Genomic DNA, 26,749 nt, shown 5'->3' on the forward strand with positions numbered 1-26,749 from the left:
ATTTCTTAGCCGGAAATGAACCAATCACTATATATCCATAGACAAGAGATATGCGTCTAATGACGTCATAATATAAGCGTCGGTCGTCTGCTAAAATGGCGGCTGCCGAAATTCAGATAGTAAATCCTTCTAATTTAGCTAAAATCGAGAGGTAATTAACTATTTTCTCTTTCAGTGCTTTAAAGAGTTTGTAATTTTTACATGTCATTAGTGAATGTGATTGTGAATTTAGAATGTGTTTATGATGTCTGTATTCTCACTTCTTGTTTCAGTTTTCTAAATGATCCTAGTTACAAAGAAATCATTGAGAATTCCTCTACGTTTAATTCAAGATTATGTGCAGAAAGGAGGATGCGAATGCCTTTTATCGATACCCAAACCGGTGAGTATATCAATATTGATTTCTTGCTGTAGTAACGAAAGTATGTACCGCACCACATTGAGTCCAACCAAGGGTCCGCCCATTTCCTGACACCGACTCAAGATATCTATTCCAATTTATTGAACTGGGTCTAGTGAAATATAATTGTACTTTACACACAAGACTCAATACAAACTTTTTGACTGTGTATGTGTACCATAGACAGAGTCAATATAACTTTTTGTCTATTTGCTTTATTCTGTACATAAGTAATATATACTTGAAAACATAACATTTTTCAACTATTCTATTGGTGCAGGTGTCGCACAAAGTCATTGCAACTTATTCATGACCAGAAAACAGCGCATGCCTGGTCTTCGAGAGGGCCAGGTCTATTCATATCCAGCGCAAAGGTAAGGAATCATAATATATTTCTGATCTCATTCTATATATAATACCTATATAATATTTTAGCAACTTATACTATGCATAAGTAGGTTACAGAGATTTGTTCACGCCTTGTACTTTTTCCATTTTATCCCAAAAAAGCTTGGAGTTCGGTTTGCATCAGACTATTTTGGAAGAAATTATATAAATCCTATTAGGATATAATTAGAACTGACATTTATGAGAGAATAGCTGTGCCCGGGGCTTCGCTCCCATGGGAATTTCGAAATAAAAATTACCCTGTGTATTATTCCAGGTTATATTCTACCAGTGTACCAAATTTCATAACAATTGATCCAGTAGGTTTTGTGTCAGAGACACCACATACAAAATTTGGCATTTATAATATTAGTAGGATTGTAATGATGAATGTGATTTACATTAATAATTATTATAAGAATTGCTCCCCTGTACAATGCGGTTGTGGTTTTATTGCATTTTAATATCAAATAATACATTTATGCAGATGGCGCAAATCCCGGCGACAATACCTCACAATGTCTTCTACCCGGTGGGGCTGGAGTGGGGCTGACAACCTTGCAGATAACACTGGAGAGGGTGAGAACAGCTCTGGAGTGCCCGGAGACGCCCTGGCTGGTGATGACAGCCGGGACGGATCTCAGACTGCGGCTAAAGATGACCCTAAGGTGGGTGTTTATGACAAAAAGAGTATGAATTCAAGAAATACAAATATAACTAATACTACAAGCTCTGTCAACTCATCTGAGCGTTTTCCTGGTTTTTTCCACAACCATTGAGTGTTGAAGCCCAGGGTTCTCTCTCTTCAAGCTCTACTAAAACTAACATGCTAGCACAGCATAATGAGATAGAACTTTTCAACTTTGAAACAACTTTCAAACTTATGAGTGGTCAGAAAGCCATTGTATAAATTGAGGTAAAAAGATAATAGAGCTCTATACAATTTCTTCTTGTGTATTCCTAACACACATTTCTCTTTTATGTGTGGAACACAAGAAGAAAACAAACAATTTGTTATTATATCTCTTAGTTTTCGCTTTCTATAAGCATTTCAAAGGCAGACTAAACAAAGCTTTGTAATGCCAATTCGAAACTATCATATATTTATTCTGTATTTATTATTATTGCTCTTCAGAGCTGATTTTATTCAAGTCACCTGACATGACTGCGACATCCTACCCATATAATTACAACTTATCAATCAATATCTTTAATTTTTGCTCATATTGTACACATTGTTTTAGGAATGGTTCTACGACGAAATAGCAATGGACGAGATGGAAACAGGGGAAGAACCCGAAGCCGAGTCCGACGAGGACTACTTCGATGATACTTACGCGAACCGGCGCAAGCGACGAGGCGGGGCCACTCCGTCCGGGCCCGGATCCAGAGGGGGCCGGGTCAGAAAGTCGCAGCCTGATGATGGCACTCCTAAGAGGGGCCGAGCGGTAAGTCAAATATATACACTTTTCTGAGTCAAATATATACTTATAATTTTATTGTATATAAATTATGGTAAGTATACAGTATAAAAAAATGCAGTCCCTTAAAAGTTGTAACTTGTTAAAAATCCCTTTTTTATTCTTTATAGACAGATTTGTACATAATATAGTATTTTTTGTTTTTAAAAGTTTACTATAAAAACGAATCATTTACAAAATGGTGATGTCATAGCATATCACTGTTATATAATCTCCATATACCTTATTATGTTCGACTTTAGAAAAGTTTGATTTGACTAATAGGAAATAAAGTCATGTGTAATTTTTTTTCCTAGGGTCGCGGACGCAAGCGCGCAGCTCAAAGCACACTCCCGTACGAGGTTCCCGGCGACTCGGAGAAGCCATTTGGTTGCGAACGTAAGTCCTCCAGGCGGCGCCACTAGTAACCCAAACCGTAGCTCAGGTCCTGTTTGGGCCTGGCCACATTGCTCCGTCGTCGACAGCGCGTTGCCGCTCCATTGTTTTAAATAAGTATTGACTTTGACGTGCGTCGAAACAAAGTATTGATATCTGCGTTGATCCGCCGACGAATGTCAACGCAACGGAGTAATGTGCCGTGGCTTTTGTTTTGTCCACTTGTGGTTCAAATAGAGAATATTACGCTCCAGATGGCAGCATTGGCAGGGGCGGTAAACAACTGTCAATGTCATTTGTCATACTTATGGAAACTTGTAATTTTCTGATAATTCTAAAAAGCCTGGTTCGCATTTTAATTAATGTGCGAGTCGCAACTTGTGCTTAATACTCACATACATTACATACACAAAATGCGAACCATTTTGAGAATTTGATAATTACAGTATTCTCAACCGTAACATTGGCAAAATCATAATTAGGCTAAGCGATGGAGCCATAAAATTAAAAAGTGAAGTGTGTGAGGATATTTGTTCTCCGCAATCCTCATGTAAAAGCCCATAACTAGTTTCAAAATACGTTGTTTACGACTTAGGCTCCCGGCACCATTGTTCCGTTGGGGCGACGTAGCGCGTTTCTGCTTCGTTGTTTTCCATAGGTTCGACGTATGTCGAAACTCGGAATTGTGCTTTGATCCGTCGATGCACGTCTTAACAACAGAGGACGACGATGCAATAGGACCGCGCCCTAATGCCACTGCTGCCCTCTGGCGTGACGAGAAAGTAATAATCATAAGAAAAGTCTCAAATTGTCAGGGTCCTGCTTCAAAATGGCCGGTCCTATTGAAATGTAGTCTTGTGATGGCATGGCGGTTGAAAAGAGGTTTACTGAGACTGAGACTGTAGATTATAATGAACCTGTGGGGCAAGCAAGCTGGGATTCAAAATTTTCACTTTTTTTATAAAACGCGTATCGTAAATAGTTTTTTCTTGCTATGTAAACAATTTTACTAAGTATTTTTATGACTTCAGCTTTTTAGGAAATTATTTGGATGTTTTACAATGTATATGTTTGAACTAATGTTTCTTTTTTTTTAACAAAATTCAATAATAAGTACTGTGAGGATTGTTTACATGTTAGGACTCGTAGAAAAAGCAGACTATATGAGTGTAAAATTATAGTGCCTCAACAATTAAGACGAAAAGTGTGTGAATAAAAGTTTCTGGACATTTCTAGAATTTTTGTTCAGTAGTTTAAACAGAGAGAATATAAAATTTGCTTATTTTTAATTCCATGCAAAATTGGTTGATTTGATAGCAGGCTTCCCCAGTTTGTAGATTGCCCCTTGATTGACTTTTACAATCTGCGCGGAAGAATCGGCAGGCACTTTGTATGTAGACCAGCGTGGAAGCAGTTCAGTATACTTTATTTGGTATCAGATAACGATAGAGCTTTTGCCTTATATTGATTAAAACATTCCTATTGTCCACGTGCCTTCATGAGACGCAATATCCATATTGGTACAAGTTTATAATCTCTGTCATAAATGCCTAATTTTTATTATAATACTAATGACGTCAAAATAGTTTTGTTTATCGAAAATTTCACACGTAAACGGCAAGTTTTGCAATGCATTGGCTTCGCTGTCTCGTACAAAATAAAAATGTTAGTGTATGGCATGGTTAGTGCCCCATACGCGCACGTAATTGTACGTCACAACCACATTACTGATGCTCCACCGTTTTAGAGAACTTAAAAGTCATCAACGAAAGGTGACGTTTACATGTGATTTTTTTTTACAAAATTAACCGTCATGAATTATTTCCGCGGCACTAGTATCGTAATGAAATTAGGTAAAATGGTATTAGTGCAATCGAAAGTAAAATTCCAAGTTTATGCCTTGAAATAATGGTAAATCGGCCATCGATAATATTTATTTTATTTTTCCTCACAAAATAAAGATTTTTCTGTCAGGAAAAATAATTAATTGAATAGTGACAATGGTGGTTTCGGCTATACCAAATATAAAGAGTGGCCAGTCTTATATACTACTTATATGTATACTTGTCCTGTATTTCATATCAAATGTACTGGATTTTACGTTTTATATACGTTTTAGATCCAGCCGCTTGAAACCTAAACCATAATTGAACATTGTATAAAATAGTGTCGTATAATCGAAATATTTTGATACACATCTCCGTTACAACCCGATATTACCCCTATTATAGGACTATAGTCCATAGACTTTTATATAAATCCATCGTAGTGTAGAAATTAGATCATATCAAGAGCTTAGACATATAAATATTCGCGATAAAAATTTACAACAGAATGGACCTGCGTTGCGGATTACTGGTACAAAGCATTTTGAAAATTTGTACATAATACATAATTGAAATATGTATATTGCATTTTAGATGTTTTTTAAAGAGTATTAAGATACTACTATAATATATTATGATACAGTTTTACTACATTGCTCAGAATCTCGGTTACATTACTAGCGCGAGCCCAAGGCGAGCTTTATCAATTGCTCGGCCTTGTTATAGAGCTCCACCTGCGGCTTGGAAATGGAACTAAATACATTTTTAGCTACTTTGAATCGTAATTTTGCATTTTTCTAAAATATAAAACTAGTAATCCGCAACACACTACAGTAATGCCTATAGATATGCTATAATATACACAGGTCAGGTATTATACAAAAGCTGAATATACCTCGGCGGGAAACAAGAAATTGCTCAATAGATACTAAATGTTCTTACACTCATTAGAAGGACCTGAGCTTCTTAGTTAAATATGCATGTTATTCTAAATGCGCGTACGTCGATGGTTTAACTTAAAAAAATATATACATATATATTTTTTTTTATCCCAAATAAAATCTATGGTCCCGCTTCACCACTGTTACGGGATTCAATTGTAGATTAGCAAATATTTAAAATATAGTTTTCACGAGTATGTTCTTTAGATATATCACAAAACAACAAAGCAGATTTTCCTAAAATAAAAATTCGAAAATTGTTTATCTTTCAGTTTTATTAATAATCGACGTCCGCTCATAGGGAAATGGTTTTAGATAAAATAATATTTAATACATTTTATCATGAATATAGCGACGCACGTTAGCGATGTGCCGTTCTAAATTTTTTCTAGAACGCACGGAAACCTTGAGAGAATATTCTCTGAAATTCTCGAGAGTTTTTTCCCATGGTGGTCCGTGAAATTTCCTATGAGAATTTACTTGGAAATTGGCGAGAATTCTCGAGAAAATTTCTGAAAACATAGTTTCTCAGGGGCACATCGCGTATCATAGCAGGGCCAAGGAGTAAACATAGCATTGTATATCTTAGACGGGACTTGATCGAGCAATAAATCTGTATTTGTGGGATACTTGTTGTTGTGTGTCTAAACATTGCAAAATATTATTTGAAAATAGTCCTTTGATTTATGTTTGAATAGGTTATGTAGTTTGAAAAAGTTTAAGTAGGTCTGGCTAAAAATATTACAATTTTTTGGGTTATATATCTTCGATAAAAACAAAACAAATTTAAAATTAAAAGAACTATTTTTCATAAATCTTGATAAAATCAAAACAATTTTAAAAATTAAAAAACTATTTTTCATAATACCTAGCAAATGTTGTGTTTACACTGAGTAATGATTGTTTTAAGAGGACTTTACTCTTAGACATGCAACAACGACGAGCCAGTGGCGTAACGTGTCGCAAACCATGCCTTTTTATTGTTGTGTACGTATGTGTATAGTATTAGTGATAAGAATCTCCATAGTGGAATACCCGAATATGTTAAGATATTTTAGGCGAATTATTAGACTATTTTGATGCACTGGGACTTGGGGGGTAAATGGAATTAAAACTTAATCAAAATCGTTTATTAAGGACGTGAGCTATGTCAGAAAGGCCATGATGATTATTGTTGATGATTTCAGCTTATCTCATTCACAAGCCTCATGTGTGAAAGAGACAGGGCGAATCTGCTATCATGTACAGAAACTAAATATTTTCCCCGTACTTAAAAAAATCTGTAATTATTTATTTTAATCAACTAACAGTCTCAGTGCACATATCAAAAAATAATATTATTTAAATGAATTAAAAAATATATCTTGCATTTAGCTTGATTTGTGTAAGGCCAAGTTTAGTGTTAAATGCTATTAATGCATTGTATTACCTATATTGTTTCCTTTTTAATCCGGAGACCGTTTATGCGAGTCAATTACAAGACAAAAGTTCAAAATTAAATTTTAAATGGGATGGATGTAACATGAAAACACCAATTAATGAAATAAAATCTATAATACACTGCCACATATATATATTTTTTGTACCAATCGGTTGGGCGTAGTTTAGTTTTGTTATTTGTACATTTAGGCACATGAGTAAATATTTTCTAGACGAGTGCCACCACATCACATTTGGCTATTTGAATGCGATGCGATGAATGCGATGTTACTCCGTACGAAGGGATTTACTCATGTTATGTAGGCTAGTTTAGTAATTCTCTCAGTAGTGAATCTTTTGAGATAAAACAAGAAAATGTTCTGATGTATTTTAAAAATACGCTAGTACCTTATCAGTTGGGGTACTTTTTTATCAGTTTTGAAAAAAGGTTCACTATTGTTGAATATTTTTAATACCAGTATGAAGCCATGACTTGCATGCCAATTACCTATAGTTCTCCTTTCATTCCACAAAGACCTTGAGTCCCTATATTTAAATGTGTCATCTTTTCCTACGTAAAATGTCTGCCTTGGCATTTCAAGAGAAAGGGCAGGATTTTTATCTCATGACTTTTTAGAATCTCACTAAGTCTATCGACTCAATTTATTATTTATATACATAAATTAGGTCTCACGTCTCGTCAAAAATATTTTTACATTCACACATTGTCTGTGTCCCTTGTATACAATGGCGCAGCGCCAGTGTTGATTTACATTTTGTAGAATAGTTTGGTTCGCGGTCAAACACCGCGGTCACATGCGTGTTTAGCAGGCAATGTGTAAATAAATTCGTCGTTCCTTCCGCACTCTGGGTCTTGTATTTCATCAATAGTGACTTGTGGCTTCATACCCATTAATCCTAGAGACGGGATCTTATGAAATCCATACTTTATGATCACAATACTTGTAAGCACTGTTTGGTTTGGATGTAACTCATGTGTCTGTGATAGTTTATTTATTTTATTCCTTGTATTCTGTCTAGGGTCTTTCCACAATGACTAAATATTTATCACGTGCCAAAAAAATCTATGAAAAACGTGTTTTTAAGTGGTCAAAAGCTACGTAAATTAATAAGGTTTAGGGTCTTTAAGGAAATACACATCATTTTGAGAAATGTATATTGCCTTCTCTTTCACATACTTGAGTGAGAAGCATCATATCACATTTCGTTCATGACATAGTGACTTATATGCTGTATATTTTGTTCGTATTTTTCACCACCCGATCAGCAGTTCTTTAACCTTCAGTATCAGCGACTTTAAACAGAATCTCATTTGATCAGATTTCTATTGTATGCTAGCAGTGCCTATTCAGAGCTGTATTTGAAAATATACGATATACATTGCGTAGTTTTTAGACAATTGCAAACAATGTACGTTGGTTTGATGCAAATAACGAAAACAAAAAAAATCGTATTTTCCGTTAAGACCCTCCTATTAGTGTATATCTGTTTGTATTTGTGTTAGTGCTTGACTATTGTAATTTGACAGTTGTTTTAGTCCGTCGTTATTTTTTATAAAAGAATTTTGGTTTTAGAATTAAAGCTACGCTTAACTCTGAGCTTAGGAAAAATAATTTTTTTTGAATGAAATCTGAATATAATTTTTATTGATTTTAAAGAACGTTATATTTTTGACTAGTAATTTGGTCAAGAGTGAGTTCTTCAGAAATTATCAATGAAAGACTTCCTCAAAATCTTATACACCACAGAAATTGTGCAATAAATTCGAGTTTTAAAACCCCTATGTGTTGTGAGTCTGAATCTTGGTTTCTTAGTTTTAACATCTATTTTTATTTAATATTGGCATTATTATTCATAAATATAATCAGCATAATAAAATTTAAAAAAAAAGGTTTACAGTTAACCTATTATAACCCATTAGTGGGTTTTAGTGTGTTGTAAGGAAAATCAATAGTCCACGCCGCGAAATAGTCCAGTAAATGGCGGCCCTACAGTCGCTTGCAATGACACAATGGTCGATATATTACTGATAGTTCCATATATTTCCGCACGACTTTTTCGTGGTACGGACTCTTGAGTTAGACGGCGAGCGCCACGAAGCTGTAATTCCATCCTCGAGCCAGCATTACTAAGAACATTTCGATGCAAAATTATTATTGCGAGGTACATACATACATAGACATAACGTATAGCCATCGCATAGATGGGCATAGGGCCATAGCTGAAAAAGATCGTAATAAATAATGTAAATATGTACTTTGTTTTAAAAAGCTTTTTAGAACTGCTGGGTCCCGTATTACCTATAGTTTCAGGGCGTAAGGTGTTCGAAGAATGAAAATAAAAGTTTATAATTGGTTTATAAGCGAATTGTAATTTAAAAAATAAAGCTTATCGTATTCCAATGTTTTACATCCAATAGGGAATATTACGCTAGTTAGACATAGATAAAACATTACATGGCGAATGAAAATTATGAAGCTATAGACAATACTAGACTGCACTGCTAAGAACTTCTTGATTCAAGGTACGTATATTGTTCATCTTTTACATTTGATGCTCTACCATTCTTGCGCGATGAAAGTTATAGCTATACCTACTTTAATTTATACCTCAAAATACATAAGAGAGATCGGACCACGGATGAAAGAGCAATATATGTACTTAGCAGTGCGGGCTCCAGTATTATAGCGTCATGATACAAACTACACGTCGCCATTGTATGTAATTGTTCAGCTTTGGAAGACTTGTCAATGTCTAACCAGCTGTGTACTGCGGCCCTCTGGCCTGATAAGATCTCAGTAATATTGGCATTCGAATGTGTATCAGAGACAAAGAAAACTGAAGATGATAGGCCGTTGTAAAACCGAAAACATAATTTAGCACTCTATCCCGTTTTTACTCTTGTATTTCTAAAATGAATTTCTCTTGTATGAGCGTAACGAAAGAAATGATGTTGTCTATAGTTTTCTTTGTCTACAGTATGTATACAACTTATCTCAAAATTAAAATTCAGTATTAGATAAAAATTTAGTCATTGTCTATTGTTTGGTGAATTTTTAACACTTATTTATTCTATGTAATAGGGGTACAGTGCGAGTTTTCGATGTTAATCTTAGATCCAAACTTATTATTAGCACCCAAAGATTGTTATGAATTTATACAAGATATTTATGTTGAATAAGAAATAAAAATATCCGAACGTATGCGCTGATGTTGTCAATTTTGATTGGACTCAAACGTTTGGATCTTTTTGAGGATTTCACGGAATGTGGAAATTAAAGCAAGAAAGGCGTTAATTTCGTGAAAAATAACGAAACATCAAAGCAAAATAAAACATAGAATAGAGTATATAGTATAGACATTTTTAGCTTGCGTGCAAATATCTATTAAAATATGTATTAAAAAAGCTTTTTTTAAATACATAAGTGACCTTTGTTTGAATCTAGCCAATGAAACATCATGTGTGACGTTTCACGAGTAAGGTAGTAAGGTATCTTATGGAGGAAAGTCGCTTAAGACCTTTTACTTGCTCATTTTTATTATATACCATTATTACTATTAGGTACCATTTCTCGTGAAACATTCAATATTTCGATGCCAGTTTTGTGGTAGACAACATTTTTGATTTTATCACTTATAAGACAAGATTTGTATTGAAGAGGATTTAGAAAAAACATATATTTTAAAAGATTTATACAATATAAAGATTTTTACAAGGTTAAGTTTCTCCAATGCATTCTGTGAAATCCTCAGTGTATCATCAGTTGACTATGTGACGTTTATGTAAATGAAGGCAGATCCATAGATTTGAAGTCATCAATCAAACAGTCCCCGGGAGACGACGGCCACCAGAACTGAACATAGCGTATCACGACGGATCGGCTATACTCTGTACGACCACACATTAGAACGCTATGAAAATTAAAATCTACTCTAAAGTTTTCTTTGTTCTCCCCCAACGAGAATACAGAAACGAATAGAGACTTTATTATTTTTTCAAAGATTTCTGTTTTATTTCTTATTCTCAATTCAAGAGCAGAAATCTATAAAGATGACTTTTTTTAATAAGCGCTCTAAAGTGTGGTCTATGTTGTTGGTGTTGATTGATGACGGATAATTCTTGGAAGGCTGCTTTCTACCGCCGTCGTGGTGCCTCCTATGCTCTGTTCTGATGACGCTCGCCTCCCAATATACCCCCTTAATTGGTTTGAATGTTAAATTGAAGCAGATGGAGGCACTACTGACGGTAAGTTTTATTTTCTGTATTTTTTTATTGAGATATTATGCGCCACATACCGAAATCAGAAGCGAAGCGAAGGTGGTTTGTTCCCACTCGTGGTCCAACTGCTATTAACTTGTTGTACCACGTTTATGGTTCCACCATCGCAGTTAAACTGTCGCAATATTTTCTTTTGCATTCTAGGATTACCTTCAAATTTTATTTTATTTTTAATTATCAAATCTACTATAAGTACTAGAAATTTACGTCTTCGTCCCGGCTTGGGTTTCTGTGTGTGACGGCTTTTTATTATAATTTGTGTGACTTTATTGAAATATTTAAGCTAACGATTTTACTCTGCTAATTAGACTTTGGTAGAAATTTATAGAAATTAAATATTTCTAGATTACTTACCTAGTTATACTTCAGATAATATTTTTCGTTGCTTACATTGTTGTTTTACACAGAGACAGCTTTCGCTCAAATACGAATTGATTCTAAATATTAATCAAATTTAATGACATATTTTTTAAATATTCATTATACCTTCTCCCCCCGGCCCAGTCCCCGTATACTGTGATATGTCTACCGCAGCTATTTTATGCTGGGAAACTTTTAAATGTAAAAGGGAATCCAAAAACAGTATTGTAACAGTAATCAAGTTAATGACATAATAAAAGTTGTTCAAAATCGTGTACGCTAACGCTTAATCACACGCCAATACACTTTAACCTCGCAACACAATTTAAAAAAGTTTGCAGCACTTTCCTTATTCTTTTACGCTACAGGATTCAACAATACTAGTTTCTATATATAAAAAAAACATTAAGTAACCCTAGCAATGCATATTTAAGCGGACCTATTTTAACAGTTTGCGGCGCTAAATACAAAACGCGGGCAGGGCTTATCTACCACTTCACGCACACTCACAAGGACCCCCCGCCCGGGTCCTCGGCCCCGGCCGCGGGCAGCGACGGGGACTCCCGGGACAGCCGCCCCGGGGCCCACACCCCGCCCCAGCCGGTGGCCCAGGCCCAGCCCGCGACCGAGTACCAAGATAGTTACGTCACCTTTCTGAATAACCCTGGTGTCGGCACAGGTTAGTGTGGCCATAGTTGTGCTGTGCTTGTTAGTGATATGGCCGAATATTCAAAAGGTTCTTGGGGAATATTACGCATATTTTGGCAGCTCATTCATAGACAGAGAAAATTATAAACTTTGTCCTTACGTTTCGCTTATAGAAAGTAAAACGTATTAGAAATACACGGGACATCTGTACCTCATCGTGTACGTATATAAATTATCTGTTTCATTTGGCTACGCTAGCTTTGACTTCAGTTTCATTGGTCTTTGTTCGATAAAAACCTGTTGGCACACGTCAATGTAATTTGTCATGCTATAGATGTCCTGTCGTTGTCGATGCAAAAATACGTTGTTTACACCAAATTCTAGTGCTGCCCTCTGGCGTGCTAACATCGCATTAATATTGCTTACTAGAAAAATGAAAAATGGCGACACCCAAATGAGGCCCACACCCTTAAAGGCTGCAGAGAATACAATCCTAATTATTGTGCTGTGTATTAAACTTTAGTTGAAGGCGCATTTGCCTAAAATGCCTTATGAATATTCGGATACTGCCTGTTAGAGGGGGATATTCTGTGCTTCGCTTAAATGTGTTAGTGGCCAATACTGGTGTCAGGTTTTTTTTCTGTTAAATATGTATAACTAGTATGTAACTGGTTGGATTGTGACAGCAAAATTTTGTAAATCAATTTATAAATCGATTTTAGATTTTATTTTATCTGCTTTGTGTGAATGAAATTAGTTTGCTTTTGTTGTATTTTTTTTAGTTAAGTTTTATTTAAGACAGTGACGGGTTGGAGAAGATCAAAAGATCTATTTTTGATAATAATAATTTAAATTGAAATTTAATTGGCTCTATTGTTAAAATAAGTTCTTTCGGTCCATCTGTTTTGGCTTAAAAATTAGAATATTATTTAAGAACACAGTGGAAAAAGGACAACCATTCAAAATTAAAAATGCAGTAATCTTATATGGTGTGTGATAATTTAATAATGTACAAACATTATTCGTCTTACTATAAAATGCCTTTAAACAAGAAGTCTAGTTTTCATCTTTTCATCCTAGGCGGATAAATATATTTCGTATGTTTAATTTCGTTTAAAAAATTTAACGTCTTGGGGTGGATGACACCGTAAACGTGCGCAGAAAAACGCAAAATATTTTATCATCGTAGAATGTCAGCGACGCGCTGGTTCAAATCAACGTCAAATTTGACGGTGTCACTCACCCTTTAATAGATTTATTCCTTTTTAGCGTTATGCTACACTGAAAGTCAAATCAAATACATTTTTCTAATAAATATAATTTATAATATGGAACTTGATGTCATTGATGTAGGATTGACGTATTTCGGAGTTAAAAATAATTTCCAATATTTATTAATGAGAACGAAAAAAAAGTAAATCGTTTAATTAATAAGATTTCTTAAGTTAATATTAAATTATTTAAAAACTCTATAAAGGGTAGAAATGAGGTGCTGTGTATTATTATTGTCTGACAACACTGTGTTTGTCAATCAATTTTGAACATCCCATTTAGTAATGCAATGGCAAAAAAATTTTTTTCGCCTATAACCTGTTTTCTACTATTTATGGTCACATTAAAACTTACTTATTATATTTTTATTTTTCATTAAGAAAATTATCTATATATTATACTACGCTTTGCTTCTTATATATTCGTTTGTCAATTAATTTGTATTTACTTGTTTGTATTTTTGGTGGTGCATGTTTAAAATACATCCAACCAAACTACTATTTGCGCATGGTGATAAAAATCAGGGTTTATGTGTTAGCTTTATACATACACAGCCACTTGAAAACTTCTGCTAATTCATATGTATTAAACCCGGTCGTATCTTGATTAGTGTTAAGTGCGAGTGTAAGTGCAAGTAATCTCTACGGTTACAGATTAGTTCTCGGGTCCAAGTATTTCTATTTAACACTTAACATCTGCATTTAACGCTCGCACATACTCTACACTACTCAATATGTGAACCGGATTTTAATAAATTTTCAAATAACTTTATAATTCACAAATATTTTATTTTATAAAAAAATTGGAAAACATATTTTTATTATGTTCTATTTTTTTCAAAGAGCAAGTTTTTTTTCTTTTTGTAAAAAAAACATCACAAACATGAACTTTCTTTTTAAATAGCGTTGATGTTAAAACTTTAGTACAATATCCATCATCCATCAGGTCTAGCCGCAGCCGCAGCGGCGAGCGCGGCCCCTCCCCCCGCGCGGCGGCCCTCGCCCCCGCCGCGGCCCGCGTCCGCCGACACCTCGTCATCAGACTCTGCGCACGCGCCGCTAGTGCCGCCCGGCACCGCCGCCGCCGCCGCCGCCGCTGCCGCCGCTAGCGCACCGCCCGCGCCTGAAGCTAAAGAGGGGGAAGCCAAGGTTTGTGTCAAAATCAAGGCATTATTCCGAAACAAGATCTCCACAGACACTTTTTCACGTCAAGTACATGTAAAATTCTTCGAAAACTTTACATCACTCATACATAATCATATCTTTATTCCTAATTAGACATAGCATAAATGAATTGCATTGCATGAATGAATTAAAAATTCTTTATTGAAATAGTAATATTCTTTATTTTTCTCCAAAAAAAAAAAACAACTTCGAATGAAATGACCAAGACTCATGTATGTTTAACATATTAGTAAGACACAGATTTATTTGCCCTCTGTCCTCACGCGCAGGTCTCGCCGTCACCCTACTGCGACTTCTGTCTCGGCGACGACCGTGAGAACAAGAAAACGGGCACACCCGAAGAATTGGTCAGCTGTTCCGACTGCGGCAGATCAGGTAAGCGAGGCAGAGGCCGACCGCCGCGCAACGGGGTTCGGAAGCCGACCAAATGCTATCACATCGAAAACCGCGTCTGCGAACACCATAGACACCTCAGGGATATAAAACTGAATGGTGTTTTAGAAATACAAACGTCTATGTCCTTCTCGGCGGACGATTTCGACAATTTTGCGATGAAAACGAAGCTGTTGAATGATGAGTATGTGGAGTATCCGATGTCGCCGCCGTCGTCGCGCCAAAGTCCTGTCATTTAGATGTTGAATGAGGCTAATTTGTGTCTGTCATAAATCTCTAACAGATAAATGTGTCACGTACCACGAGAGAAGTTTCACTTGCTTATTTTGAATATAGATGCGCATACGTCACAATCGACTGCGCTCCATGAGGTAGTTTTTCTCGTAGAATGTCAGATATAATCCGTCAGGAGTAGGAAGTAAGTTTGCTTAAAGTTAAATTATAGTTTATCAAAGAGTTAATTTCCAGATTGTTATCTAGATCTTCATTTCAGTTTTTCTTATTGTGACTTCCATACTTCCCGTAAAACAGTAATACATTATGTATACTGTACAATCTTATGTATCTAACTGATGTTTAAAATCATGGAGTAGTTGAAAATCACCCATTTAAGTTAAGGAAATAACTTCCAGAATCGTTATATTTTAGTTTCTATATCGCAAGCTCAACTTATACATACATGGGTTTATATCAGACTTTTTGTGAGTAAACTTGGAACATATTGGACCATATCTGACAAATCAGTATTCTGGTAATTTCGTACACTTTGTAGCATTTCAAAGTAAAATAATAATAGAAGACACAATCTTGCCTCATCACTATAAATTAAATATATGACACGGAGCTTAATTATGACGCGAGTAAAATTGATACTTATCTCTATATAACGTTTAAGCTTAGTTTCGTTTATTGTCACAAAATGTAGCCCTTCCATCTCGTGATGGAATATGTTTCATACCAAAGAGGTGTGATTTTTAAAATTAGAGCTCAGTTGCATATTTTTTAAATCAATCATATTAAATAGTGTTGATCATTTATATATTAACAACACTTAATATTAAATTGTTATAAAATGTGTAACTAAGCTTTTGTTTCATATTAAAAATACATATAGTTGTTATTTATAGAAAGAAAATTATTTTACATTCCATTTTTTCATCTAGCAATACTAGGCGATAGAAACGCCGCATAAATATTTAGCTTGGTAACATTATTCGTGATCTAAGTATTGCCATGATAAAATTTCTATTTAATTGTGAAGATGGATGCCAAATATTTTTACGATCGTTGTCTGTTGTAGCTCGGTCTTGGACATTACGTGACGTGTGTAATATTGCCGTTATGCGGAATAAAGACGCATCGTGACATTTTTTCGAAAATGCGTCGTATACATTCGGAATCAGCCAATAAGACGATTTCAAATACTCGTTTACGAAAAAAATGTTAGTTGTGTCTTATTAGGTGTGACGGCAAGATGTATAACTAATAGTAGGAGACCAAAGACAATTTTACTCCTTTTTAATATTTGTTTGTAGCGTGTCTTATCATGTGTTAAATTATTGGACGAAATTGTGTACATTAATGATTCGACGACTTACCAAATTAAGGTATTATAATAAATGTTTTATTATATGTATCGAAAATAATTTTCCTAAATTTTAGTACATATTGTAATTAATACAATGACCGATTCTTATTATTATGTGCCTTTGATATGGCCGCATATTTTTATCAGTCACGTTAGATGTTAATCGTATTATTGTCATAGCCGACGCCGCACTAGTCGCACCCGACAAAATGACATTGAAAAGTGAACTTTAAAAGAAATTCTATAGACATACTTTACATTGACAACACGAGAGCTGACAAGCCTGTCTGCTAATTTGTTGTCAATGTAAAATATATCTTAAACAGACTCTATAATGCTCACATTTCAATGAAGCAAATCGGCGACGACTTTTAGCTTACTACCCTATAGCCAAACAGCCATGCTTCTAGTCACGCTGCCAAAACCTATAATTTCGCACGCAATGATATCAAACTTATAGTTCCTACCTAGCTAGGTAGAAATACTTTTTAATGAGGGTTTTCGAAAATGTATTACCCAGGACCTATACGCACAGATTGACAAGGTGATCTGACAACTTTAGGGAGTCGCTGCTGTCGTTTTAATTTGCCAGGAAAATGTCATCTCAAAATTAGTTTTCAATTTTAATCGCTTGGCAATATACCCTTGTCGGCTTGTAAGGTCCAACGCTGTGTTGTCATAGATCAATTATTTGTCAATTAAATGACACATCCGGTTATTGGTTGACCAAAGGTTTAATTGTCAATTTTTTTTATATGACAGTTGTTTGGACCTCTTGTTTTGTTAGCGCTATCTGCTGGAAAAAATCTCAAAAATCACCTACTCTGATCCTTTTGCTTTCCTTTGTCACACAAAAACAGTCCAGGCCACTTCCAGCTCTGCGCTGAAAACGGCTTCTCCTATAGAGTTACTTCACAGTTATTCGGTTGCCAGATGTCATATTTCATGGCGCGCATTGTAAGCGTTCACATGTCTGCTTCATACATTTGGATGTCTGACTTATGCGTTCTAATAATTTCCAAATATCTGGTCCAATTGAATAGGTTCTGTGTAACAGGGGTGTGAAAGAAAAGATCCCAAAGGAAATAAAATCGCGTGCCTTTTGTTTGTTAAAATTATATTTCTTTAGTCAATGTTCAAATCATTGCAATAATGCTGAAATTGACAGTTGTAGGCTTTTAAAATTCGAATCAATTGTTTTATTTTTAAATATTCGTATTATTATGTCGCTAAATATTTTTTTTCATGCTATAAATTAGTGTTGTGTGCCACACTGTCAATTTGGCCATTAATTTGAACCAAGTGTAAACAATTTTATACATTTTGAGCTTATATTATGTGCCTTTCCGATATGTTCATATCAAAATTGTTATTCGAGCATTGTTTACGACCCAAAGATTTACGAAATTTTTTATTATACATTAAGATTTTTGACCCCAAAAAGACTAATTCTTGTTTTGTCATTCCTGTAGTTTATATTGTTTGTTATCATAGGTATTTACAATTTTGACTCCTCTCTATTGGTCATCCATGCTTACCAAATAAATGTTCTTATAAGAAATGTTATTTTTTCCTATTATGTAAAAGTATAACTTAAAATTTATATATCGAAAATATATCTTAGCTCTTATTTATAGTATATTATCAAATTAGTTTTGTTATAGCACTGCAATAGATTGTTTATACATATATGTATTTTCGTTGTTAGCTCGTATATTTTACTGTTTCTGAAAGCAATATGTCGAATTCTTTATTATGTTCACAAATAAGAAGAAAGATTTTTGTTGTTTTTTTTTCAATCGTAGTTGTAGGTTTAATAGAAAAAATATATATTTTAAGTTATCTATTCATGTTGAAATAGTTTTGAATTCGGTAGGCATTTATTATGTTGTGCCTTAAATGTTATTAATTAAAATTATATATTTTTGTGTCAAACTTGATCAGAAATATATTTTAGTGGTGGTTTAAAAGGCCAAAGCTTTGTGGTGAGATTGTCAGCGCCATCTGGGGGTAAACAAGTGGAGTTAGTTTGAGTATGCCGCCTTCACACTATGGGCAAACATTTCGCCAACTTAGGGTTTTCTACGTATATTTCTGGTTTTTCCTTGCAGTAGGAAATGCAATGTACGTTCTTACGCGTAAGAATCTATTGGCGATAGTGTGGAGAAGTCAATAGAAATCTGCGTGAATTGACGTCATAGTTGATACTATTGATATACACCGCAGTTTCTATTAACCTTGATTTTTAACACAACAACCAACATTTTGATATAAATGAAGAAAATGTACATTGTTTACGCAGGCCTATGTTCACCAATATAATAGGTACGCGCAATTTGACACGACTAAACATTATAAACGCACCGCTCCCACCCGGCAAGGTGACGATCACTGAAAATTGAGCTTTAAAGCGTGCTCTGTAGACACACTTTACATTGATAACGGAACAAATTAGCGAACTGCTCGCAGACAGCTCTCATCTTGTCAATGTAAAGTATAACTACAGTGGACGCTTTAAAGTTAATTTTTCGGTGAACGTCATTTTGCTGGGTGAGATTGGTGCGGTAGAAGTGAGCTATCATACCTGGCTATCTAACCTACCATATAGCTAATAATACAAACTTAAAAATAGGTAGTGCGTATGTTTCATGAATTGTACTTATGTAATTCAAAGTCAAATGTGTAGATTTTTATAATGCTTTATTCAATAAGTTTTAATTGCCAAAGTTACTGGTTCGTAGTATTTCTGGTCAGGTTTTCATTGTTCGATAAAGTTACCTACATCTCGAATAATTAGTTGATAAAACTATAAAATTTTATTTCGAAGTATCAAACCTCGTACGGAAGTGCATTCGCGGCGAAAGTCGCCACAATACTAAACTCAAGCCAATTTATACGATATAACTGTGAAATTTGATTAAAAATGTGTTCTTTTAAAAAAATAAAACTCAAGAAATTTTTTTCTTGATATGAAATTCACTGTTCTCGGCCTAAATTGGTTTTGAGTGTAGAGTAAGTGCGTTATGTTAATGTTTCTTTTTTTTTAATTTGTGTATTTTTTTAAACATTAAAAGATGTATAGAAAACGAAGGCTTTCATTTTGTGCTGAAGAATAGTGAATGTGCACTTCCCTACTTTGATACTTGATAATAAAATTCGGTTTAGAATTATTGTTGTTATTTTTTTATTTGTTTTTTCACTATTGTTCGGCACACATTCCCTTAATTTTTATTACTGGCAAGTTTCCGACGAGATCAACTAATTAAGGTAAGAAATTAATGTGCCTAACAATATGTGAAATATGCTTACTATAACAGGCTTGATATGTATCGCTATTTAATATTTACAGCTTGGGAAAACTAATTCATTTCGTATAAAAGTAGTTTCAAACATTAAAAAAAAACAACTTTTAAGCAGAGATTGATTTTCGCTCAGTATTTTCCCGATTTCTTTTCAAAAATACTGGCCCATACGCAATTTATATAAGTTTTCACACCGGACTTTTTGACAAAAAACATAAGTTTTTTGTCAAAAAGTCCGGTAATATAATATGTCATGGATAATAATATCCATCTACTTATTTCAACTTCATATAAGATATAAAAATACTGGACGTAAACCCATTTGTGCTTGTAACTATGTACGTTATTTATACTTATAGTACTTATAATGCATAATATAAAACACTTGTATTTACTTGTGATTGTAACTTAAGCTGATAAATGGTTTATCAAAGATAATTTATTACTTATTTGATGGTAATAAACATACTCTTATTGGAAGACCAAAATTAGAGTATATTGAAAGTACATTTACTCAAATCGCTAATTAATAATAATTTGATGAAGTCGATCGTTCAGAATTTAATATCATACGAATCCTACCGACATTTTTGTAATTTGTCTATAAACTGCGCCACTTCAAACGTTTTGATAAACCATTCATTGGCCAACTGTTCGTTTTTGTTTTCTCTTGTGATTGTGGTCGATGTGTAAATAAAGGTAAATTTCCACAGGTCACCCAACTTGCCTGCAGTTCACAGCCAATATGATAGTGTCTGTGCGCAAATACCGCTGGCAGTGTATCGAGTGCAAATGCTGTTCAGTTTGCGGCACAAGCGATAACGATGTGAGTATTTTATTGTCGAATCCTCTCTCTCTTTCGCTTGTTGCGTATGGGATTGTGCCGTCGCGAAACCCGCGCTCAGCGTAAAAGACAGACGTTAATTTTTTTTAAGATCCGGCATGTGATTTTACAACCTGTCTTAACTCCAACCCCCTATAGGAATACTATTAATGTAAGCTTTGTACGTTGAGTTGTTCAAATAAATCATTCATTCATTCAGCAATGAATGGCCAAGGCTTTGCTGCTGGCCAAGGCTTTAATGCTTAATTAGCTTTGTACGACAAGCACTGGAGCATATTGAGTAGTTTTATTCCAGATACAACACGCCACAAACGATGCTGTATATTAAATATATGATTTTGGTGTTGTACAGGACCAGCTGTTGTTCTGCGACGACTGCGACCGCGGCTACCACATGTACTGCCTGGCGCCTCCGCTGGAGAGTCCGCCCGAGGGCTCGTGGTCGTGTGCGCTGTGCATCAAACAGTTCCACACCAAATGAGGTGGGTGTCGTGTCGTAGACGTTCAACTTATTTACTTCCTCCGCGAAAATAAATTTAAAAAAAAAAAACAGAAAATAAAAATATTTAATGCAGATATAATGTGACGTCTTTCATATTTTGTGACAACCCTGGCTGCGTTGTTAACGCTGGCGGCTATTTATAGCCTTTAAAAATTAATTGGCATCAAAATTAATTTCGTAACATTTATTCCATAGACAATTTCACGTGACAACAGTCTAAAAACTTAATAACTTTCTAACAAAACTCTTTACACTGGGTAAAGGAGTAGCATACATTTTTACGCTGATACATATAACAAATTGATAAAAATGTGGTGGTGGCGCTAGTGGTTTCCTATTTTATCTACCGCTCCATTGTAATATGGCTATCTTTATTTTCAGGCGATGGAAAGAGTAAGATGGATATACACACGTAAACGGCGTTGCGGTGTGTCGTTGTTATATCGTAAAGATATTATGATTCGGACCTGTACATTGTTGCCATAGAATAATTTTCACAGGCTCTGTCCTCTGTAAAAAAAACAATCGCTCGCACAGCTATATTCACATTGAAGTTTCAACCTTAATCCACAGTCATAAGGTTGAATGTAAAATTTGTAGTTGTGTTAGGTTTGACGTAATCTTTTATATAGGTTGTAAATAGTATGTTACCGTCGTGTGCATTGCTCTTTAATATAAGGTTGGACGTGAGCGTTTATACTGGATGGCTTTTCAGTTATTGTATTTAATTTATGATATAACTCAGTTTTTTAAAATGTTATGTATGGATACATAAATCATAAAAAGCGTACACGAAATCATCGAAGTTACGTAACGTACAGATAACTAATGATTTGACGAAATGACACTTGGCACTTCTCTTTAATTGACAGACGCGCTTTCGGCGTCATGCTTGTACTGCCTCGTGAGTTAGATTGTATGGTGAATACGGAATTATTCGCACTTGGCTGTATTGCGTATATCTTAACTTATATCATACACTATGCGTGTATCAATACACTACTTTTGATGACAAAAATGAGCCCCATATAACCTGTTTTGGAGGAGTCATTGTGCCTGTGGAGCTCACCCATGTTAAGTTTCAAATAAACAAATGTCATCTTTGACAAAAGAATCTTTTGTGAAAGATGATATTTGTTTATTTGAAACTTAACATGGGTGAGCTCCACAGGCCCCTTAAGATGCTTCGTCAATAAAAAAGTTATAAATATTATTTTTTTAAACAACAACATTTATGTTTATAAAGTCGTCCGGTGTGTCGCTACTGTCGTCATCTTCACACCGCGTTTCTTCTACCTCCACCGGTGCTTGATTTAGCCGATTTAGTTTTGGACCGGGTTCTATCGCCTCAGGGACAGGTTCGCAGTTATATCTCTCATTTTGATTTGAAAAATTGGGACATTTGAATATTGTTAGTTTTGTATTATTTTTTTATTATGAATGGTTCGCTAACTGGTTTATCAACACACAATATTATAGTACACAAGCGGCTAGTCCTGGCTTCGTTCGGCTAAAAATATAATAAACTAGATGTTGCCCGGGGCGTCGCCGCTCCCGTGGTAATTTTGAGATAAATTATAGCAATCTTGGATAAATACCCTTTAGCAATCTTGGGTAATGTACCTTTCTAATAGTGAAAGAATTTTTGAAATCGGCTCGGTAGTTTCGGAGATTACCCGCCTCAAACATACAATCTCACAAATGCTTACTTCTTTATAATAATAGTATAGATTACACGTCCTAACCTTCCTCACTATTTATTAGTGAAAACCGCATAAAATCCGTGCAGTAGTTTTAGAGTTTATCGCGAACAGACAGACTGACGCGGCAGAGGACTTTTTTATAATATGTGAGAATAATAATAATTACATAAAATATAAAAAAGATCATTAATTTGTATTTATACCAGGTGCCAGCTTTCGTGTTCTGTTAGGACCGTTATTGCTTTAAAAATGTGTGGTAAATTCAAATTGACCTGACATCAAAGACATTATATTAATGACAAAATGTTTTATTGTAACTAAAATGTATAAATCACAAAAACCGTCCAGTTAGAGACTTATTTTTTTTATTGGCAGTAGCAAAAACAATCTACAGATCTAACTGCGAACAATGTACAGATGTATTTTTATACAGCGAATATGCAAATTCTAGATTTCTGCTTGTCTCTGATATATTTAAATATAGATAGTCCTTTATCAAGAAAATAATACGATTGTATTTATAATTTTATATTTACCTTTTGTTGAACATTATTTTTACATAAACAAAAAAAAAACAAGTGTGAGGTGAATCAAAAAATAAGTTCCCGCTGATTTTTGTTTTATTGACATTTATATTTTTTACTAGCACAGACAAAGGTCACATTTGTTTACAAATTTTATAGTAAGAGGGCCTAATTTCTATAAATCTATAGACTAATAATTTTTAACTATCCGACTACATAGGACAGACGCTTATTTAAGAGCTGTAAATATGTATCTGCTTATATACGTGGCAACCTAATAGTATATAGTCAAGTTATATAAAATTCTACATTTGTCTGTTAGGAATCACTGCCAGGATTCTTATATAGTTCAAGTGATGTTATATGTAAAGGCATTTTATAAAACTTTATATATAAAAAAATCAACTGCACCAATCTTCATCAGCAGCTTACATATTACATTATTCCTAATATTATAAATGCGAAAGTATTTCTTTCTGTCCGTCACTCTTTCAGGGTTAAACTGATTTTAATGAAATTAGTAACGTTGAAATATAGGGACAAAATGCCTTTTAGAGTGCACTCCAGTACGTGGAACTGGCCACGTCGTTGTTGTAGTCGCTGACAACGAAAGCGTTGCGCGATCTCTTTACGTACGTCGTCTACTACGCGTACGTCGCACCTAACACCAAGAAATAGAAAAAATATTTTTTTTTTTTATAAAATACCTTTACTTATAAATTGTCTATTGAATTCATCTAATCTGTCTATGTATCTGTTCATTGATTACCCTGGTCGTGTCATGGTTGACTCTTCACGGATTTTCAATTTTCAGTTTACAGCAATAGTAATCGTATGGCAAAATGGAATCTATTAACTGGCAATAGAGTATATTTCAGATTAAAATCTGTCCAGGATACGTTAACTCTGAACGGATAAGTTTCTGCATTTAGAGAACAATATTTGTAAATCGAACACATACTTGATTTGAAATGGTATAAATTACTTTTTTGATTATTTTTCCTTCGCTCAATTTCAGTTTTTTTTTGTAATTAGAATTATGTTGAAATATTTTTTTATTCTTTTTTAATGATGCAGTCATACGTAACTGCTTATAATGCCATTTCGATCTAATCTAAATTGTAAGTACATAAGTGTATTAACTTAAGTTAGTGTCGGTCTAAGCAATGTGAAACATTGTCGATATGTGAAACTTAAAAGTTTTTATTTTTGTACTAATCCTAAATATTTTTACTTGCTATTTTCAACTAATTTCTATCATGTTGAATTGGATATGGACATTCCAAATTTGCTCTTTGCTTATTGTTGCGATATTGCACAATCAATGAAAATAATTGCTTTTTTTTATTTCGAATATCTACTAATAGTAAAAAAAAACATGTGAATCAATGAGCTGAGATGTTTTCGTCGTAAATCATGTAAAAAGTCATTTATTCGAACAAAATTTTTACTTAATACATGTGTATTCATGTATTCATTTATGAAATTTATTTGGCAGTTTCCCTACAAAACCATGTAGTAATACAGATGTTTTAAACGTAATATTGTATAGACATTTTCATACACCCATATTTGTTACAAATAATCTTATCTGTCGCCTTAAAACTACGTAAAAACCTAAAAGAATAAATTAATTTCACGCTAATAATGTAAACTACGACTTCTGTATACTATTTGACCCTTTTCTGTCGTTATAGCTATTATCGACTAATGAGTAACGCACAATTTTATTTAAATTATAGCAATATATATAATGTAATTTTGCCGCCTCAATATTAAAAATGTTACTCTCTGCTTTGATTTGTCTTGTTCTTTCAATATACTGTAATTAGAAATAAGGACAAACTAAAGAATAATATTCCCAGACCGAATCAGAAAACAATACTTTTATTTGTAAGGGGATTGGTGTTGTCTACGTGAGCATGAAGCTATTGCCAGTAATACAAAAAACTTTTTGATGCAAGGTACTTATTTTGCTATTGCTATATCGGTAGTCCGACCTCTCATATACGTAGATATAACATGTAGATATAATCTTTCACCGCGCAAGAAAGGGAAGTCGGCTACGGAAGAGATAGCAATATATGTGCTTTTAATCATAAATATCTTGGCAGTACACCGGCTCCAGTATAGCTTCATGGGTGTATTACATAACATGGAAACTGCCAAAAATCCTAACTTGACGTAATACGGTAAAGTGCTGTGATCAGACTAGTTGGTTGTGACGGGAGTGAAGTACAATCAGACAGGGAATGACCGTCAATATTGTTGACACCGCGGCTGGGTTTGATGCATGAAGGTCATGATGTGTATCACTGCACTTTTGCAGTGCACAATGTGAGTCAAATTCCCGCAACACGTTCTCACAAAAAGAGTAAGACAGACGACAGCTTTTATATATTCATTTAACTAATCCGGTCACGGTCTTGTCCTGTCTGATGTATGCCGATTTGCTTTTTAAGTCTAGTGTTAATCCGAATTTTTTTTCATCTTTTATTATGTATAGCAAATATTTTTTTTATTAATTCTGATTTTTTCGAGGATTTGCATCACACCGATTTATAAAAAATGAACCTTGAACAAAATAAAACTAAAATTATCAAGTTTTCTTTTTCATTTGTGCAAACAAATGAAAAAATAACAAGACAATTTTCAAATTAAGTATCTAAATAAATTCTTAGGTATTAAAAAAAGAAACTTGTATTTTGACTTTTGATATTTTATAATAGGTATGTTTTTAGTCGGTGTGATTTATGTCCTCTTGTGATGTATGACGTCATCCGTGTTCCTGTAAATTTTGTTCTCATAATCGAGTTTGCATAATCAAAATACAACGTGGAATTTATATTCTATTTTAAAGGTAGACTAATTGTGTTTTGTCTATATTTTTTGCAAATGAACAGGTTTAGAAACTTATATTTTTTATATGTACCTAATGACAGTAATATGGTGCGTTAATTATATTGAGCTTAACTTACGATATAATTTTAATGCAATACCGATTATGGGATATTCACCTCAATCTGTTAGTTATTATCGTAAAATAAGATTTCCAACCTGTATGTGTCATACTAATTGTGGTGACTTAACGAAATAAAATGGAAATTGTAATAATGTTTCTTTTTTTATATATTTGACCTCATACATTTTTGAATCAGATAAAGTGGCTTGCTCTCAAGTACCTATTCAAGCACAGAATTCTGATATTTTAATTCATACATTTCGGAAATTTCTGTTAAAGGATTGTGGGTCGACATTACCGCATACCGATTAGAAAAGAGGGGGGGGAGGGGACAAATA

General features: G+C 34.2%; 1 protein-coding gene across 4 annotated transcripts; it reads left to right on the forward strand.

The window, feature by feature from the left end:
* Positions 1–43: 43 nt before the first annotated feature.
* On the forward strand, positions 44–26,560 carry LOC128679676 (zinc finger protein ubi-d4-like). 4 transcript variants are annotated; one of them, XM_053762065.1, is made up of 12 exons: positions 44–151; positions 273–382; positions 681–774; positions 1,275–1,455; positions 2,032–2,235; positions 2,565–2,646; positions 11,941–12,168; positions 14,355–14,557; positions 14,863–14,968; positions 20,590–20,702; positions 21,073–21,202; positions 21,604–26,560. In XM_053762065.1, the coding sequence occupies exons 1-11, from the start codon at positions 96–98 to the stop codon at positions 21,199–21,201; spliced, it is 1,506 nt and encodes a 501-aa protein (XP_053618040.1). In that variant the 5' UTR covers positions 44–95; the 3' UTR covers position 21,202; positions 21,604–26,560. The 4 variants fall into 4 exon arrangements, with proteins under 4 accessions (XP_053618040.1, XP_053618039.1, XP_053618041.1 ...); XM_053762064.1 differs by lacking the exons at positions 20,590–20,702; positions 21,073–21,202; positions 21,604–26,560 and having other exon boundaries at positions 14,863–19,660; XM_053762066.1 differs by lacking the exons at positions 20,590–20,702; positions 21,073–21,202; positions 21,604–26,560 and having other exon boundaries at positions 11,941–12,129; positions 14,863–19,660.
* Positions 26,561–26,749: the final 189 nt, after the last annotated feature.

The sequence above is a fragment of the Plodia interpunctella genome, chromosome 22, assembly GCF_027563975.2.
Source record: "Plodia interpunctella isolate USDA-ARS_2022_Savannah chromosome 22, ilPloInte3.2, whole genome shotgun sequence".
In the NCBI taxonomy this organism is placed as follows: Eukaryota; Metazoa; Arthropoda; class Insecta; order Lepidoptera; family Pyralidae; genus Plodia; species Plodia interpunctella.

Bases quoted from the DNA above. Each gene is read 5' to 3' on its own strand.
- LOC128679676 (XM_053762064.1), top strand. From the start codon at position 96: ATGGCGGCTGCCGAAATTCAGATAGTAAATCCTTCTAATTTAGCTAAA. The intron at 152-272 runs GTAATTAACTAT...TTCTTGTTTCAG, and splicing joins AATTTAGCTAAAATCGAGAG to TTTTCTAAATGATCCTAGTT. The intron at 2,236-2,564 runs GTAAGTCAAATA...TTTTTTTCCTAG, and splicing joins CTCCTAAGAGGGGCCGAGCG to GGTCGCGGACGCAAGCGCGC.